Source organism: Leuciscus leuciscus (genome assembly GCF_965113295.1).
Source record: "Leuciscus leuciscus genome assembly, chromosome: 12".
NCBI classification, from domain to species: Eukaryota; Metazoa; Chordata; class Actinopteri; order Cypriniformes; family Leuciscidae; genus Leuciscus; species Leuciscus leuciscus.
The window spans coordinates 13217796-13237227 of record NC_138736.1 but is presented as its reverse complement, the minus strand read 5'-3'; the positions used below and the strand labels follow the sequence as shown (position 1 = coordinate 13237227).

General features: G+C 36.7%; 2 protein-coding genes and 1 long non-coding RNA gene across 4 annotated transcripts in view; 2 read left to right on the top strand and 1 right to left on the bottom strand.

Annotated features, from left to right (window-relative positions):
* The first annotated feature begins 2549 nt into the window (after positions 1 to 2549).
* Positions 2550 to 3666, top strand: LOC309511245. Its single transcript, XR_014210555.1, has 2 exons — positions 2550 to 3143; positions 3385 to 3666. It is a non-coding gene; the product is annotated as an uncharacterized lncRNA (long non-coding RNA).
* A 3643-nt stretch (positions 3667 to 7309) lies between these two features.
* cfap90 (cilia and flagella associated protein 90) lies at positions 7310 to 9317 on the top strand. The gene is made up of 3 exons (XM_082185330.1): positions 7310 to 7519; positions 8429 to 8545; positions 8690 to 9317. The coding sequence occupies exons 1-3, from the start codon at positions 7403 to 7405 to the stop codon at positions 8864 to 8866; spliced, it is 411 nt and encodes a 136-aa protein (XP_082041456.1). The 5' UTR covers positions 7310 to 7402; the 3' UTR covers positions 8867 to 9317.
* A 134-nt stretch (positions 9318 to 9451) lies between these two features.
* adcy2b (adenylate cyclase 2b (brain)) overlaps positions 9452 to 19432 on the bottom strand; it is a 65554-nt gene continuing 55573 nt past the window's right edge. The window contains exons 16-25 of one of the 2 annotated variants that reach the window (XM_082185284.1): positions 17852 to 17989; positions 16383 to 16499; positions 15328 to 15512; positions 12799 to 12883; positions 11745 to 11903; positions 11333 to 11479; positions 10527 to 10634; positions 10241 to 10355; positions 9990 to 10114; positions 9452 to 9890 (exon numbers count right to left, since the gene is read on the bottom strand). In XM_082185284.1, the coding sequence (XP_082041410.1) occupies positions 9738 to 9890; positions 9990 to 10114; positions 10241 to 10355; positions 10527 to 10634; positions 11333 to 11479; positions 11745 to 11903; positions 12799 to 12883; positions 15328 to 15512; positions 16383 to 16499; positions 17852 to 17989 (1332 nt within the window). In that variant the 3' untranslated portion in view covers positions 9452 to 9737. The remainder of the gene's footprint in view (positions 9891 to 9989; positions 10115 to 10240; positions 10356 to 10526; positions 10635 to 11332; positions 11480 to 11744; positions 11904 to 12798; positions 12884 to 15327; positions 15513 to 16382; positions 16500 to 17851; positions 17990 to 19432) is intronic. The other variant, XM_082185283.1, reaches the window with a different exon arrangement.

Sequence of the window (19432 nt, the reverse complement as noted above, 5' to 3'; positions counted from 1 at the left end):
ACATATTTGTTACATGGAGTCGGCTTTGCAGCCCTGGCTAAATGAAGTTTACACGAGACTAGATAATGATCCGAGATGTTTTCGCTCTGCTGCAGAATTTCAACAGCATCAACATTGATTCCGTGTGATAATATTAGATCTAGAGTATGATTACGACAATGAGTAGATCCTGACACGTTGTCTATCTCCAATAGAGTTCAGAATGTCTTTAAATGCCAGTCCCAATGCATCTTTTTCGTTATCTACATGTATATTAAAATCCCCAACAATTATGACTTTATCTGCAACCAGTACTAACTCTGATAGAAAGTCAGCAAATTCTTTGATAAAGTCTGTATGGTGCACTGGTGGCCTGTATACAGTAGCCAGCACAAATCTCAAAGGTGATTTATCATTTACACTATATATTGCTACATTAAGCACCAACACTTCAAAAGAATTATATTTGAAACTAGACTTCTTCGTAATTCTAAAAATATTACTATAAATTACAGCAACACCTCCCCCTTACACCTCCCCCTTGTCATTTTGAGCTCTAAGACTATGTGCCATATTACTAGAGAGAAGAGCAGCACCATCCCAGGAGGGATGAATACCATCTCTTTTCAACAGGTCAGGTCTGCCCCAAAAACTTTTCCAATTGTCTATGAATTCTATATTATTTTGCGGACACCACTTAGACAACCAGCCATTGAGTGAGGACAATCTACTAAGTATCTCATCACTCCTGCGAACAGGAAGGGTGCCAAAGCAAATTACAGTGCCTGACATCGTACTTGCGAGTTCACACACCTCTTTAACATTAATTTTGGTGATCTCCGACTGGCGGAGTCGAACATCATTTGTGCCGACGTGAATAATAATCTTAGAGAATTTACGATTAGCAGTAGCCAGCACTTTTAAATTTGCTTTGATGTCAGGCGCTCTGGCTCCCGGCAAACATGTGACTATGGTGGCTGGTGTCTCTATTTTCACGTTACGTGTAATAGAATCGCCAATAAATAGGGCACATTCAACAGGATTCACAGTGGGTGTTTCACTGAGTGGGGAGAATCTATTTGAAGTTGTAATCGGAACAGAACATGTTACTTGCATGAGGTGCAAGTAACAACAAGAGGAGAAGATGACATGACTTACCGTGTTTGTTGACTGATCCTACTCACCTAAGTTGTTTGATGGACTCGTAAAAGGTGCGAGCGCGCACAAGAAAAATAAAAAAATAAAATAAATAAATAAAGAGCGCACGGATGGCACGCTAACAGGCTAGCGAATTACTAGCGTGTTGTGCTAGCAATAACGATTTAGATTGAAGCTAGCGATGTCAGGTTAATGTGCGTTACGGAATTATGTGTCATTTCGTATAAAATGTTTTGATTTTGTATATTATTTGTATTCGTTATTGTTATTTTTGTGTTTTTTAGTTATTTGTTATTGCTGTTTGTTCTCAGCAGGATCTTCCGATCAGCTGTGGGATGGCTCCACCCCTAATTCGCATGGGTTTAAAACTACAGCTTCCGCTCTCTGGAGTTGAGCTGTTGCAATTCCGGGCTGGTCGCACTTCTCCTGTCTTCTCTCCAGCCGTCAGACCATTATTGTATTTGATTTAGATTCTGTTATGTTTGTCATATTTTCAGTGGTGTTTTGTAGGGTTGACCTGCCCTTTTCTTTGAAATCACGTTCGTTCTGTTTTGTTAGAGTATTGAGGGTAATTTATTGGATTTTGATTTGGAAATTTTGAGGGAAATTAGTTTGGGCCTTGGGTCTTCCTGAAGTTTATACACCTACTGGTTTCTGTTACTCTGACAATACTCAATCTTATATATGTTTATTTTCCTTATCTTAATAAAATGTTTATCGTTTTCTTGCATTTTGTACTCTTTTGTATCCTTTGGTCTGACGACTGGGCGTGGGAGTCATTTCAAATTTTTTTTTGTTACGATTTAACCTAGACGGATCGTAATAATGTGTGATGTTGAGTAAGCTATATTTAGCAAACAACAAGGAATGATAGTAAATAATGGCAGGACAATCAATTGACAGGACAATCAATCCTATGGAGAGGCTTGTGAATTCTCTAAAGAATATAGTCTCAAGTATATAATACATACCACAAAATCTTTCATAGCCAGATTCTTGCAGGGAATCCCTGCACCCGAAGTCAATCAGTTTGACCTGAAGTGTTTCTGTGTAGATCAGCAGGTTCTGCACCTTAATGTCACAGTGGAAAACTCCACGGCGACAGGACATGCGAGCGGCCATTGTTGCCTGCGTCATGATAAACCGTGCCGTTTCTTCATTGAGGATGCCTTCGTGATGATCCAAAAAATTCCACAGATCTTTGCAGGGTGAGGGACACTCCAAGACCATGATATATTGGTCAGGCTGGTCCTGCCAGTCCAGCAGCTCAATGATCTCTTGAACATTGGGGCCCCTATTGGGCGATAAAACGATAATGATAATTATTGCGATACAATGATATCAAGAGTTCGATAAAGGTTCGATAATGTTTATGCGCCAAAAGCGCAACGAAACTCATTTGAACCGTGCGCCACACGGACCATTTATCTGCTCGGCTCAAAGTCCAAGCGGCAGCGCAGCGCGAGCTCACTAGAGCAGATGCGTTTTCTCTGATCGGTCTCGGTCACGAGATCCATTGAGAAGCGCTTGAATTCAGCGAAGAACACAAATGTCTTAGTTATTTAAACCAGTTTAAAGGCAGATGAAACAGCATTGACAAACAGGAGAAACACTGTGCGCAACGATACAGTCAGAAGGCTTTTCCGTCAACAAATTCCCATCGTTTACCATGGATTTACTGTAACGTTAGCCTAGTAATATTAACTGCACCATAAAATGTGGGATATACATATTGAATTGTATTATATTATTAATGTAGACAATGTATTAAAGCCAGGACTAATGGAATATAATTACAGTATTTAATAATGTATTTAGGCTACTGTTTTTCATACAAATACCATAGAAACCATAGTTACATTTTGCCATGATAGTAAGGTGCTATAGGCTATGCCTGGTTTTATCTGTGGTTATCATGATCTAAATGCATGATACTGGACGACCAATGGTTAATTTGAATAAAACTCAAACAGTCAGAATATTACATTTTACCAAATAAAAATGAGGTCGTTAAATTTTTTTTTAACAGATGTTACTGTTTTTGTTAATGAACATAAATTTAACATAGTAAATCTGAATCCTAACTCAAGCTAATACTACAGTCAACTCACTGTCAAATATGCATTTCGAGACAAAACATGTAATATTAATATTGCAGCCTGCATTGCAAACTGTGCTGAAGATACGTGCCATCAAAGTCAGGCAACACAAACCTTTTTCAAGACTTGAAACAATATCCCCCATTAGCACATGCAGAAACTAAGAAATTAATTTTCTAATAAAGATATTTATTTTGTTAAGGAAAAATGACAAATGTTTGAATGTTCTACCTCAGATTTGTGAAATGTTCACCTGTTTGGCAAGTGTTTGTCATGATATGTTCTGACAATAAAGAGTAGTTTAAAACCACAATTAACGCTCTGGTTTCTACAACTTTCACTTAGGAGCAAAAATCTGCCTTTAAACTTGAAATAAATAAAGATTTGACATTTATCGTGATAATTATCGATATCGACTGATATAAAACAATTATCGTGATAAATTTTAGTGGCCATATTGCCCAGCCCTAGTTAACAGGCCGTCCTCTAATGGGAGGGGTGCGGGGATGAACAGGCTGGAAGAAAGATAATTTGTAAGAAAATGACTATACCTCAAGGCATCATTTGGCCATCCTCCAAGCGTTTCCCTTTATAAACAGAGCCGAATCCTCCCTCATCAAGCATTCTGCTGATTTCAAAACGGCTCAGAATGTCGTCTGTTAAAAGATAAATCATGTCAAGCATGGACAGCAGTGAGTGTAATGTTTGAGATATGGCAGTAAACTCACCCTCAGTTGTCACGTAGTAGTAGTAGTAGTAGCCTTTATTGTCACTTAGTCACAAGTACCAGCGAAATTAGCCATCAGTGGACGTGACCTGGTGCTGGACTGTGGTGGACTGAAGCTGGACGGGTTTGAACCTGCTGATCTGCAGGAGGAAGGACTTCAAGACCACTGGATAGAGGTTCCTTAAGACCATGATCCTAGACTCTAGAGCACAGGCACTCTAGTAAACAGAAAACAGTTACATATTTTTAAATGGTCATTTGATTTACCCTCAGCATGTCTCATGTATCTTGGTCTGAGCTGCCGCTCCGGTCAAAGAAGTGAGGAGACGGCAGCTTATCAAAACTATCCATCCTCCTCCTCTTTCTCATTGGCATTGGGTTTCAGCCACATCGGTGCTGGATGTTGAGGATGTGCTCCCGTGGGAGTCGTACACCTGAGCCGTTGTTCAAAAACTCAAACACATCTTTGCAGGGTGAGGGACGCTCCATGACCATGATATACTGGTCAGGCTGGTCCTGCCAGTCCAGCAGCTCAATGATCTCATGAAATTTGTGGCCCCTATTAACAAGGGTTAACAGGCCGACCTCTAATGGGATGGGTGCGGTATGACCAGGCTGGAAGAAAGATCATTGTTAGTTGGAGGATTTTTATAATATTTTAGAAAAAGAATTTTTGTCCAGTTTTGGAATTGTTTTGTTTTTTCATGTTCTAAATTGTTCTAAATTGAAAACAGTCAACAACAGTGAGTGTCGCCTTCTTACAATTTTAATGTATCTACTGCTCTCTGACTTTTGGACAAATTTCACTGCCACCTGATCAACAAAACAAAACATTTACATTACAATTACATCTACAACATGTCAATTGCACAACATAGTGAACATATACAATAAAAGGACTTGAAATGGATATAGTGAGACAAAAGAATTTGCTAAAACTTGTAAGAAAATGACTATACCTCAAGGCCATCCTACAAGCGTTTCCCTTTATAAACACAGCCGAATGCTCCCTCACCAAGCATTCTGCCGATTTCAAACCGGCTCAGAATGTCGTCTGTTAAAAGATTCATCGTTAAAGTTGACATGAAATGTCAAGCATGGAATGTTTGAGATATGGCAGTAAACTCACCCTCAGTTGTCACGTCCACTCTGTGACCTGGTGACTGTGGTGGACTGTGGTTTGAACCTGCTGATCTGCTGGAGGAATGACTTCAATACCACTGGATAGAGGTTCCTGAAGACCATGATCCTCTAGAGCACAAGCACTGTCCTGTAGATAATTTTGATCTAAAGCAGGGAATATCAAACAAAAGCATGTTTCAAACGAATAATAATTACACACTGCATAGTCATATTATGGTGATTCTTTTGTTAAAATGTTTTATTTATTTTTTAACTGTATATAGTTTTTTGAACAATCCTTGTTTAAATATTCAAGACATGTCTTGGAATTCAAAAATCTGATCACTGGCTTAATCAAACTTCAGTTTAATTTTGATATAATGTGTGGTGGTGTGGATGTATTTGTTATGGTCATTTCATTTAACTTACCCTCAGCACTTCTCTCATTTATCGGTGCAGTAGTCTGGTCTGAACTGTCCATCCTCTTGCTTTTTGTCATTGGCATTTCATTTTCCTCAAAAACGCTAACGGGTTGATGGTTTTCAGCCGCCTGAGCCGTGTGTTTTCTGGATGTTGAGGGTGTGCTCTCATGGGAGTCGTACACCTGAGCGAGGGTACTTTGTTTTCTCTCCAGTGCCACGATAACAGTTGTCCACGTGGGTAACTTTATAATATGAACTGCAGAATAAGCAATGAGAAGACTGACGGTGTGTGGTTTCAAACGGGTGACTGTTAAAGTTAAAGGACAAGTTCGGTATTTTACACTTAAAGCCCTGTTTTCAGATCATTTCTGATGAAATAGAACGGTTAAGATTGAAATTTGGACACATGCTGCTGGCCTGAGAATTTTCGGTTTCTGCACCCCCAAGACGTGAAACTCACCGAGTGGTCAGGGGTGTTCACTGATATGCTCACGCAAAAATCACTGCAAAAGATGCTTGTATAAAATATAATTGCTTAACATCTACAATTTTTAATTTATACTATAGATTATTTAAGCATTGTACATCCAAAGCGGGGCTTTGTTTAGGATTTTTATGTGAATGAAATACATGAGTTTTTGAGTCCAAGTATAACTTTTACCTTAAGGTGATGATGGGCAACTTTTTGAGCAATGTTGCTGGGGCACTTTCCCATTGAAAATGGCCAATACATTTCTATCTGCATAATTTAGATTGGTCGTGTCTCATCTGGTTGCCCGTTGATGGCAACATTGCCCAGCAGCATTGCTCAAATAGCTGCCCTTTGTATCATCACCTTTATAGAGGGCCTGCCCTTCCTGAAGAGTTAAGAAACTTTTCCATAAAGATAGAAGTGTTTGGAAAATGCATTTGGCATTGCATTTGGCCATTTTCTCTTTGTCTTACTCCAGTTTAGCAAGGGGTAGGCGATACCTCCACTGCCTCCTCCTAGATGTACACCACAAATTTGTACGTGTTGTACATGTTTGCCTACAAACACACAAATAAATAAAACTGGATGAAATCTTTGTTACAATAATATATAAAATCTTTAAGGATGACACCTTTCAGACAACAATATAATAACAAAGAGCAATCGTATTTTACACAAATTGGAAACTCGAAAAGTCGGACTTCAGATGAGATGTGAAGTTGGAAGGTAGTAATTCACCTTAAAATGAAAATTCTGTCATCATTTACTCACCTTCAGGTTGTTCCAAACCTGTATAAATGTCTTTCTTCTACTGAGCACAAAATAAGATATTTTGAAGCATGTTGGTTGATGAGAAACAGTTGATGGGTCTCATTTACTTCCATGGTATTTATTTATTTTTATTTTTTCATACTATGGAAGTCAATTTTCATTTTTGGGTGAACAACCCCTTTAAAAATAAAAAGAAGCAACATTTTACAATTTTCAAACATAATTATCAAACATAAATTGGAAATAAATAAGTCATTTTTAAAACAAAACAAATTAACAGGCACATTTAAATGACCACATTTGAGACCACATTTGAATATTTTAATGTTTTTAAATAAAGTTAAATAAAATAATAAAATAAAATCGACACATTTAAAACTGTCTACTTCATGTTTTATAATATTGTAAACAATAAAATAGTAAATGAATAAAAATAATAATAATAATAAATGCACATTTTAAAAATTGCTAGTTCTGTTTCCTTGTCCATTCGCCAATTGCTTTCTTTGTCGTTTTCTCTGGTTATAACCATTTCTTTATGTATAAAGGCCTGAAGTTTTCCTGGGGTTTCCTAGCAACCGCAGACGCCGAGTTGTCCCTGTGTGTAGAAATTTAACCTCACCTCTCCAGTGATAAAAGTGCGACTGTTGTAATGGACGTTTTATCCGAAGCGAAGTCTAAACCACTTTCTTCTCTGTCTGTATTCAGCTTTATACCAGCCAGAAGAACAGAGTCCAAAGAAATGCGTTATTTCAACTGCAGCCCCAAGGTAAGATGCATTGCTCATTTTGGCGTTTTCTTTTTTATATAGCAACAGCCCCATTTGAATTTCGCTGCCACGTATATCGCGCTGCTAAAATATCAAGCCACGTGGCATCTGCAAATAAATTATGCTGGAACAATACATATTTTAGTAGCATTTATCTGGTAAAATAAATAAATAAATAAATGATATGTGAATTATATATGATATATATATATATATATATATATATATATATATATATATATATATATATATATATATATATATATGGTTCCTACTTCCTATACTTTAACTACTAACATTTTTGTCTAGATCTTTCTTTAAATGGCTTTAGGTTTTGTTATCTAATGCATAGGTTTTCAATCTTTAAGACGCCATCCTAGAATTTAGAAGGCAGATATATATATTTATGTATAAAGACCAAATGCATACTGTAAAAAACAAAACAAAAAAAACAATAACATACTATAAAAAATATGCATAAAATAGTATTTGTAAAATATTTTGTTTCTTTTACATTACACATTATTACTTTTTTGTACTCATATTGGTATGCTGTACTGTAGATGTAATAATTTATTTAGATTTATTTATTTAAAATCAATTAAAGTTTATTTTAATACATTTTATGTATCTTACTCAGTTTCTTTTAGTTTAATCTTATTTATTTTTACACTGTTTTTCTTTGGACTTATCCATACACCCTAGCACTCCCTTGTCTTTGAAAACCCCTGATCTAATGCAATGACATTCATACATTTTTAAGTTCATCTCAGATATCTAAATAGCTTTTGGGTACATCAAAGTACCATGGTATTACCTTCTGATATCATTGTACCAAGTTGATTCTGTACATTTATTTTCAAAATAACATTTTCTAAAACCGATTTTGTCAATTTCCTCTTACTTCAGGCCCCAGAGAGGTCTCTATATGACTGTTTACATCAGAGCACTGAGGGCTATGATAACAAACTCCACCGAGATGACAGAACGCACGCCAAATCCCGAGGCCTGGACATCTTCAGTGAGGTGTGTTCTCCTTAACTCCCGGTGATCCATCATGAAGGCTCAGCAGTTCATGCATTGTCTGTTGTTCTTTTTTTTAAACAATGCTCACTAGAGGATCCCATTCTAGAGTTAATCCCTATGTTTTATCTCATCCTCTCATTTTAGGAAACATCTAGACCAGTACCCGTTCTGTCGTCATCAGAGTATGGCCAATATTCTCCACTACAGTCCGACTCTGGGGGGAGCTTTGCTCGTGTTGCTCACATTCGTTCTGATTTCTACAACAAGAATGGAATCACCTGGACTGTGGAGGAAGGCTATGGATCTGTGACACCTGTCTAAACGTGTCTCTTACTTATGGTCACATCTTTGAGCGCACATTACAGTCAATGTCAAAACAAACGTCTGTGCGTTTACTGTATGTCTGCTACATGCACAGCAGATTGTTACTAACATTTTTACAGTATACGTTATAAACATGCTTTTGATGTTATTGGATGGGAAAAAAAATGGTTCAAAACATGCTCAAGTCATGCTTAAAAATCAATATAATAAAAACTAAGAAATGATATGTTGCCATATATGTATGTGTATATATATATATAATTTCATAATGCAGAAAAAAGCTAAAATGCTTCATTTTCCATATTAAAATGATGAAGCCTGTTAATATAATATCACTTTTCACATTATAGTAATCGGTATGTTTACAGTAATTAGCATGAAAAAAAGTCACAATGCCAAAATGTAGTAATTGTCCTAAAATGCTTAATTTTCTTTCTTTTCTATTTTGTTAATTTGCTAAATACATCATCCATTTTTTTCTTTGACTTGTTTCTGTTCGTTTCTTTTTGTGATTTTAACACATTTCCCATGAGACCTATGACAAATTCATAGACAGACACTTTGACGTTATATATAAATTTTAATGGATAACAAAATGATAGCATCAAAACATGGCCACCTTTATATTGTCTTTATTTTACAAAAACGTCCGCTGCTTTAAATTATGGATTGAGCAACACACAATTACAAGTCTCGGTTACACAGAGCCTCTTAGCCATCCATTACTTATAAAGCAATGCAAATAATCTAGTGTATGTGGTGCAAACAGAATGCTGTAGAGCTCCACTATAATAGGCCAATGTTATATTAAACTGTACATGTTTTTAATCGTTACCAAGTCAACGACTGACTGGTGTGTGACTGAGGTTCAAGGCATTACATTCCCTTGTGATAAAGATCGTGTCATCTCAGTGTGAACAAAGAAGGTTTTGAGATCCCCCTTGCCCTTCACGTTGATGATCCCACGACAGGAACACATATAACCCAACGTCTGTAAGATCCGACTTGTCTCCTCAGTGACCTGAGGAAGAAAGCAAGCTAGATGTGATACTCTAAAAAACCATTAATAATTCACCAGGCATGCAAATGACTTACAAAGTAGGTCAGAACAAGAATCTACCTGTATTTTTCCAAGCACGCCTGTGCTGTCCATCCTACTGGCTACATTTACAGTGTTCCCCCAGATATCGTACTGTGGTTTCTGTGCTCCAATTACTCCTGCAATCACTGGACCGTGGTTTATTCCTTGAGAGAGAGAGGCCGGAAACATTTAAAACGCCCTGAGTGTGATGAAGTCTTCCACATTTTGAGACTCTGCCAAAGGCAAACAAAATGTTGTTGGGTGTGAAAGTGCTGATAGGTCCTTCTTACCCACTCGCAGTTTAAAGTCATTAAAGGAATGTTTGTTGATGACATCCAGCTTCCCCACCAAAGCAAACGCAAACTCCACCATTGTTCCAATGTGCATGTACTGCCGGTCATGTTCCTTCAGAAAAAGAACAGGAAACTATCATTGCACTTGTTTGAAATTCAGTATTGACTACACCCTGAGACTCTGAAGCAACACACCTCAAGCACAAATCAAGCGGATTCGCACCACAATCAATCCAGTGTAATCTGAACAAAAAGATTAGTTTGGAAGAGCTTAACATTGTACCTGTGCGTACTCTGGTCCGGGGGTCACATTCAGCCCCGTAGCAGCCATGTATGTGCTGCCAATAGTTTTGATCTTCTCCACTCCACTAAATTTGGGTTTTGAAAGCAACTGTTGAGAAAAAAAAAAATCATTAAGTTTAGAGTCAAAGTTTTGGGGGGAAAATTTAATTGGAGAAGAAAAATATACATTTCATTCATGACATCTCTCGGAATAGTTTTAGCATATTAATGGATATGACGATGTTAATGCATTTGGTACTGGTGAACGTCACTCTTAAAGGCATAGTTCACCCAAAAATGAAAATTCGGTCATTATTTACTCACCCCTATCTATGTCGTTCCAAAGCTGTAAGACTTTCAGAACACAAATGAAGATCTTTTTGATGAAATCTGAGAGCTTTCTGTCCCTCCATAGACAGCTACGCAATTTAAACTTTGACACTTCATTAAGTTCATAAAGAGATCGTAAAACTAATGAAGCGAGACTCGATCGCTTCATATGATGAACAGATTGAATTTAGGCTTCACATTGAACATTGAACACTGACTAATGTGTATGTTGATGAATGTTTATATGTGAATAAAAGCCTAAATACAATATATTCATCATATGATGCAACAGTGTCTTTACAGAAAATTTTGGACAAAACCGCTCAATTCATACAAGAAACTCATACAGGTTTGGAACAACTTGAAGGTGAGGAAATTGACAAAATGTTCTTTTTTAGGTGAACTGTCCCTTTAAGTTTAACTTTGCACAGTGCCTATAAAAATCAAATCAAAATATGGATGTGCCTGTGAGTGTACCTCATCAAAATCTGCAATAATCTCATTGAGAAGCCTCAGACACTCCAACCCCTCCTTATTAACGTCAGATTCGGTGTAAAATTCCTTGAAGTCTGGGATGGACGCGAACATCACACACACCAGATCGTACGACTGATGGTAGAGGTCCTATCAAAAATACAGTAAATAAAAATATATCTGGTGATGAAAATGACTAATAAACTAGACAGGCCCAAAAGATTTTTGATTAATTATATTTTTTATAAGAAATATAAAAAGTTATTTCTCAAATAGTGTTGGAAAATTTTTATTCAACTTCTCACTTAAATTGTAATGCTGATAATATAATTAATAATAAAAATAAAAAAAAGTTAATACATTCGGGAAATTCACAATAGAACATTTTTCACTAGTGTTTTTGAACGCCTCTCACCTCATTCTTCCAGTTACGACCCAGGAAATGTTCCGCCACATGGGCAGGTAGAACGTTCTCCAAAAGCACCCGGTTCAGGTTCTCCATGGTCTCAATCTCCTCGCACTCCTTCTTAAACTTGTTCCTCCAGAGGAAGTCTAACCTACAGTAATATTCATTCTGTTACAAGAGGACACAGAGGTAAAGAGATGGTACACATCTGATCACCGTATTTGGCTTTCAAGATGACAAAGAAAGCATAATCATATGCACACAAGGACATTTCATCTTATATATTTATGGATTTTTTTGCACAAAGGGCTGCTATCATGAGAAATTGCATCAATTTTCTCTGACTTGGAGCTCTCTGTTCCAGCAGACATTCATCACAGAAAAGATTTCAGTGGAAGTGGCACCTTGAAAGGCATTAAGTAGCCTATGCACTGCCATTCTCACCTAGTCTATATTTGCTTTTGGTTATTTTCCATTGCTTTGGAGAAAAATCAGTTTCCGGCTAACCTATCACCTGATCAACCCGAACTCTACATTACTTGAATTGATAAATTGATTGAATTCGCCTAACTGCACAATTCAAATATAGAGTTCATCAGACAGACCTATTATCTAGAGATAAACAGTCTCTCGAAATTAAAAGCACACACTGAAAAAAGGAAAGTCTGACTGACAGCTGGCCTGTGGAGATTATGAAAAGTCTTCAAAAACTGAAAAACATACAATACTTTCATGATTGTACTATGACATTTTTTTCTTTTCTTATAGTGGTATTATTAAAACCTTTTTGAAGGGAAGCTATTGTACAGTCAGAGGCTGACGAGAGCTGATAGTAACTGAAGCCTTGGAAACTGGGAACACATTTGTACTGCCACAATACTTTGAGCTTAATCATAAAATGACCAGAAAAATTCACATTTTAGGCTGACGAGTGACTGTTTCAAGATTAGGCTAACCTCTGTTCTCATTGGATTAACATTCAGGCATCTTTCACAATTGAATGACCTTAATTAATTAAAGGAAAGTTCACATCTTTTTGTATATTTCAGATTGAGAGACTCACCTGCCTCGCCAGCACAAGCAAAGTGACGAAGAAAATGAACAATGACACGGAGCCCATGGTCTTCAAATCTTTAAGAACACCCGGCCTGAGGGGGAACAAAAAGAAATGTAAAACTTAAAGGTCAAAGATGACACAAAAAAGGCTAAACTATTGTGTGTAGAATAGGGCACGGACTTCTCAGCAACACAATGCCAATGTTGTATGGGCAGTTGCAGTAGCTTATTTGACCAATTACAAAATTTTACTCAATTCATAAATGCCTAATGAAGGCATGACAAGGAAAGATCAATAAAAGAAACAAAGAAAGAACAATAAACATAGAAATAGAGAGAAATACAATAGGTTTTCTTTTTAAAAATCTTTTTCTCATCCTTCAGTCATCCAAAAAAAGACTAATCCTCACAAAGCCTGCCATATCAGAAGAAGCACCTGTCACATATATTCCCTGGGGATATTGAGAGACCTTCTGGAAAACAATTGCAACCGCAATTCTCAAATGTAGGCGATCTATGTGGCACAATTCCTCATTCCTTAATACTATGTGTTTGCAGTGCCTCCTAAAAGTAAATGAACACTTAAAGGGATTGTTCATAATCATAGGCGTCGATTTCGGGGGGGACGCGTACCCACCAGATTTCGTCATGAGTAATTTTGTACCCACCACTTTTAACTTCCATCACTATTAATTTGAATTTTGGCTCGATTTTTATTTTTTTTTATTTTTTTTTACCGTTTTCAGTGGTTATGAGGAGCAATATGAGAGATAAATTTGGTAATCATTGTCTGACCCCCCAAAAAAACATTATAATATTCATTTTATTTTATTTTTCGTGTTCACATTTATGAGGGAAAAAACAACGTGTAAGTTCTCGGGTACGGACGTGAGCGCTCTAAAGCGGCACTAAAAGAATGTTTTAAAACTTTCACAGAGACCTCAAACTGAAAGCTCAAAGCCTGTCTTTAAATTTAATTTCGTTTTGTATTAATTGTAATCGATGTTTCTTCAACCAATTATCTGGATTTAATAAATAAAATGTAAATATAGGCTATTAGAAAATAGATAATCAGGACACGGAGGCGCTGGCGAACCTGGAGCTCGTCTCATAAATGAACCGAAACTCAGCGTAGGCCTATAAGGTAGCCTATTGCCTCACAGACCTGAGACATATAGATAACTTGAAATGTCTACTCTTTAGCAGAACAATTCAAAACGAAAGAAAACAGACTGCGCTGCTTATGTAATTCGTATGAAATGTGCATTACTCTCTGGCGCTGCGAAGATCGCGAGTCGTCAACTTCATCTGTCTAGCCGACAGACACTGACATAAAAAATAACTGTTTTATTAGTAAACAATTAAAATGTCTCCTGCTATATTTTACATATTTGCATGTTCCTTACAAAACACTGACTGTTGGGTTTTTGACTGGGTTTTTTTTTTTTTTTTTTTTGAGCAGCTGCGGACAAATTCTTTCGACACACACACACAATATTACATAACACTCTGCGCTTATGTTTTAAAAAGATAATTTAACATATAAATAAAAAAAGTAAATAGCCCACTTAAAGTGTTTATTACAAATAAATTACTAAATGCTAAGAATTAATACATTTTAATGAACAAACATATGCGTTGCATTTACAATTCTGTGAAAACAGGGGGTCCTGCAGCACCCCCACTTCCCGCGGCCCTGCTATAAGTAATTCAATTAATATAAAGGGGCGATTTGTCCACGAATGACTTAAACAACTAGCCTACAAGTCTACTAGAAAAAAACAACTTTTAGTCGTAAGCAGCCCTTATTCCACATATTTTCGATTTCGAACCAGGCAACAGGACATCTGGGTTGAGCCTATTTTTTACAGTCTATGGGTTGAGCGAGCGACCCTGCGGAATGAACGAGCGGAGCGGAATATTCAGAAATGCGCTCTCCACTCACGAGCTCTGATCGGAACAAACCTGAACCTCACTGTCTGCTGAACTTGCGCAGAAACATCAAAATATAACCAGCTTTTTAAAATGGTTTTTAAAACTAAACACTATTTTAGCACAAATTATGAGCTTATTGGCGATTTTTTTTATAATTATTGACAAAATTCGAATAGGCTATAGTAAAAGTTTTATTTTATTTTTTATTTTTTGGGTGGGCCTGTTGAAAAGTGCCTGAGCTACAGGACATCGTCTTTCAAAACATAACCTGCGCGAAAGAGAGAAAAAAAATGAATGCGTCATTGTACCCAGCACTTCTGAAAATGCACTTCCGAATGCGTCTCTGTCCCCAGCACATTTCAAACCAAACTGACGCCAATGTTCATAATTCATAAAGGGTCATAAGGGTGAGTACATTATGACAAAATTTTCATTTTTGGGTGAAATATCCTTTTAAAAGACACTTCTGAAATGCTTGAATGTCACTGCATTTGATAACAAAATATGAAACCAAGTGGAATCTACAAATAAATGATGCTAGAGATTTTTTGAGACAACTTTTTGGGGTCACTGTATATGGGAGTATATGGGAATCCAGTACCGGTCAGGTCGCTTGGTTTCGTAGAGGGCGGTGCTGTAATCATCCAGTATGGAGGCGTGTGTCTGGAGAATGATGATATTATAACCCACTACAGCAGCAAGCATAATTATCATCTTCAGCTCATAGTTGATCCTCAGGAACACGGAGCATGAGATCAATCCCAGAATGCAGCTGTAGATAAAATACTGCCGGGGCAGAGACAGCCAGTTAGATTCACATCTGTACATTTGTCAGGGCCATTTAGTCTCACAGAAAAGAGAACTTTGAACTTTCAATATTTAAATGCTAAGAATTTAATACACAAATTTTTTTTTTTTTTTTAATTATGCATAGATTTAATTCAAAGTAAAATTCCATCAAATTGAATTGAATAATAACTGATCAAGGATTAATTGATTAAGTTCAATTATTTAATTAAAATACGTAAGGATCATTCAATAAAATTTTATGGAATTGTACTATTAATTAAATAGCATAAATCTTTTTAAAAAATCAGTGTAGAAGAACACAATACAAAAATAATTATATTTATAAACAGCATATGTCTCCTGAAATATTACAAAATGGGTGATCCTTAGAAAAGCTAAAAAAAAAGAGGCAATAAACACCAAGATTCTTATTTCCTAACCAATATAACATTCTAGGAAAATGCTCGAGGATGCTTTTGTCCAGCATCTTGATATCTGTAAAAATCTAATTTCATATAAGCACTATATAGCTCTCAGTGCATAACTATATTTTCCAGTATATTTTTCAGCTGTGAAATATCATTACAGAGTGGCCATACATAATCACGCACAGTATAAAGTGACTTATTATATAGTGACGCAATATAGTGAGACAAATTGGCTTCGCATGACACTCGTGATTTATCACAAGTATGTTCTGTTAAAGACACTGAGAACTTTTTATTTTGAAACCCACATCTCGGCAAATTATGTATGTTTATGAATATGTTTTCATGTGGGACTGTAAATAAAAGGTTATTCAGTTCACACAGTTTTTTTCTGAGAAGCAAATTACCGAGGCATGAGATAAGATTTGTTGCAACTTACTGGCAAGTAGAACTTGTTGTTTGAGGAGTTAGTGGTCTGACCATATGGACCATCCATACTGCTGTTGGAAATGTTGAGTTGAGTTGATGCTATCGTTCTATCTTCAACTAAGAAGAACTTAAAACCCAACAGATGGAGAAAACAAAATTTAGAGCATTACAACAGAAAGACACACACCTGTTACTTTTTGTAACAAAATACCTTTTTTTTTTACACAAGAGAAAAATTCAACAAAAAGCAATGAGCTGCAAGCAGATGGGAAAAGCAGATAAGATGACCAGTTGCCAACTTTTTGTCCAGTTGGTGCAGGATTTAATTGAAAAGATGCATGCTAATCTGTGGTGTATGCGACTAATAAATACTTAAATTCAGTTATATATATATACAGTATATGTATATAAATAGATATATAAAAGATGCAGCCCAAAACGTTTTTGTTGAATGTCACTGCTAGATAACTAAATATCAATGTTCTAACAAGCCCAGCTGAGCAGCTTAACATTTGATCTTAGATGTGTGAAATCAATTGACATTAACTTGAAAAACCAAAGTATTCAGTCACATGCTCTTGGGTTTCTTTTCCCACTGATAACCAGTCACTTGAGCTCACGGATAACATCATTAGATCCATACTGGACCCGAGCCCTAGTACAGTGATGCTAACTACAAGGCTGAATTCATACAGAGAGATGACGCTAATTCTACCCTGCCTGTGCTGATTCCATAGCTAAAACCCTCCAACTGGGTCAAAAACTGGTGACTGATTTATCAACCAACTATCTAAATGAATGCGTCATGTACAGGGCTTGATATTAACTTTTTTGGTCACCAGTCACTGTGGCTAGCGGTTTTTCAAAGTTACTAGCCACTCATGTCGATACAGATTTTGTACCCAAGGAATGAAAATTGCGTACCATTTAACCAAGAATGTGACTAGTCTTTATATCGCTGGTCCTTATGTTGCAGTTAGATCAGCTGATCTACCCGCTCAAAGGTTAATATGATAAGAGCAGGACCACACACAAAGATTTTTCAGATTATCTTGAAGGCAATCACATCAATTGCATGCGGGGTTCCTCAGGGTTCAATGCTTGGTCTCTTCCTGTTTTCTATACACCCAAAACTGATACCTATAGCAGAGTTTCAGTTGCGTAGGGATATAAATATACAGTATATATATAATTTTTTTTTAAAAAAATTTCATTGTGGGAAAATATAGGTCTTATAGGTCACAAGAGATTTGAAATTCTAGGCAATTTTTTATATTACCATTATTTCTAAAGAGTTCCCTAAACTACCAAGCCATACAGCTAGCAGGCTAATATTGACAAGCAAGCAGAGAATATTTCTCTTACTGAACATGGTCAAGAACAATAATGAATTATATGTGAATATAATAAATGTCAGTCATTTTAAAAAGCAGATCTATGTAGCTGATAGACCAGGTACTGGGCAGTTGTGATGCTCACCATGTTGAATACGGCCATGACTAGGATAAGTGCAGTGGTTGCCATGGTGAGTGCAAGTCGTATCCAGGGCTTGTTGGTGATGACTTTAGAGGAGCTGGGGAGCCTGGGCATTGTGCAGGAAGCTGCTTTGCCCCATTGCTACGGCAACAAGAGAAAACAACAACAACAAAAAAAACAAGCTTTAACTCCCACCAATGTCATTAGCATATCTGCTTCTATTCCAAATGCTCAAGGTTATGATTGTGCCCCACAAGTCAGATACACATTAATAAACATAACTTCAGAGTGAGTGAATATAATAATAAAAAAGAGGCATCTATATAAACTTTGAGTAGAAGCCAACATGAAATGCCATTCACAATCCATTTTACTTCCATAATTTCCCTAAAAATTAGGCTGAAACATGGTTGGTGTAGATCCTATTCCCCTGCAGAGTCCAAACCCCCTTGGACCCAATAACAATTATATTGGCTAAGACAACTTTTCCCTTTGTTTGTGTTTTCAATTAGTCTTCTGTTAGTGAGCTTACTGCTTTGAATACTACTTGCATACTATCTTAGCAAACTGCTAGTTAGACCCAGCAAAAAGTACTTTTGTACATTTACTCAAGGATTAAAAAAGTAAAGGAAAGGAGTACTTAAAACTTTTACGGAAGTAATATTTTATTAGGGTATCTGTGCTTTTACCCAAGTGATTTGTGTACTTCGTCCATCACTGCTGCTAACTGGTTAAACTTTTCGATTAGCTATAACAAAAGGATAGGATTTACTCACTTTGGGGGCTTTTGAAACAGACGTGAAGGCTAAATGTGACCAATATGCTTGTTTAGCACATAGAAAACTGTATACAGGTTTTGGATAGACATGAGGCTGAGTAAATAATGAGATATGTTTGCAAAACTGACCGTGTACATCACTTCACAAAACACTTAACCTAGACTTCAGGCTTAAAACTAAGAGTAAAATAGGCAGAGGAGCTAAACAAAAAATCATAAAACCACCTGGCCAGTCAATCATTTGTTAGTAACAGAAAAAAAACAGAAAAAGAAAAAAGGCTTTACATATTTAAACACAGCACTACTATAAGATAACCTTAACCCCTCTTTTGTATTTGTGAATCTGTGGGCTGAATGTAGGACAGTGCGGAATCTCACATCAGATAAATGGGAAACAAACTGAGAAAGAAATCTTGACACTCATGACACTGACTGCTGTTTGTGAAACCAAAAGAGAGCCCCACTATAAAAGGAACACACAACATGAGTGACACAGAGCTTCATAAAATGGTCTCATACCCACAATCCCCAAACCTGTGGGGACTTGACTTTATTGCTATCCAGCAAGAAACAAAGATGACAAACAACTCAGTCAAATTATCATCACTCAAGCTGCTTTGCTCTTGACACACACACAAAAAAAAAAAAAAAAAAAAAGAAAAAAAGAAGAAAAAAAAAGAGGAGAGGGCGGGGATGGGTTGGTATAGCGCAATGTTTCTATTCAATGTGGCCTACTTTTATCACCATAAATTCTTGGTTAATTAGCGAACTGGGGCCAAATCAAGTCGAGTTGGTGGGTGAACGGC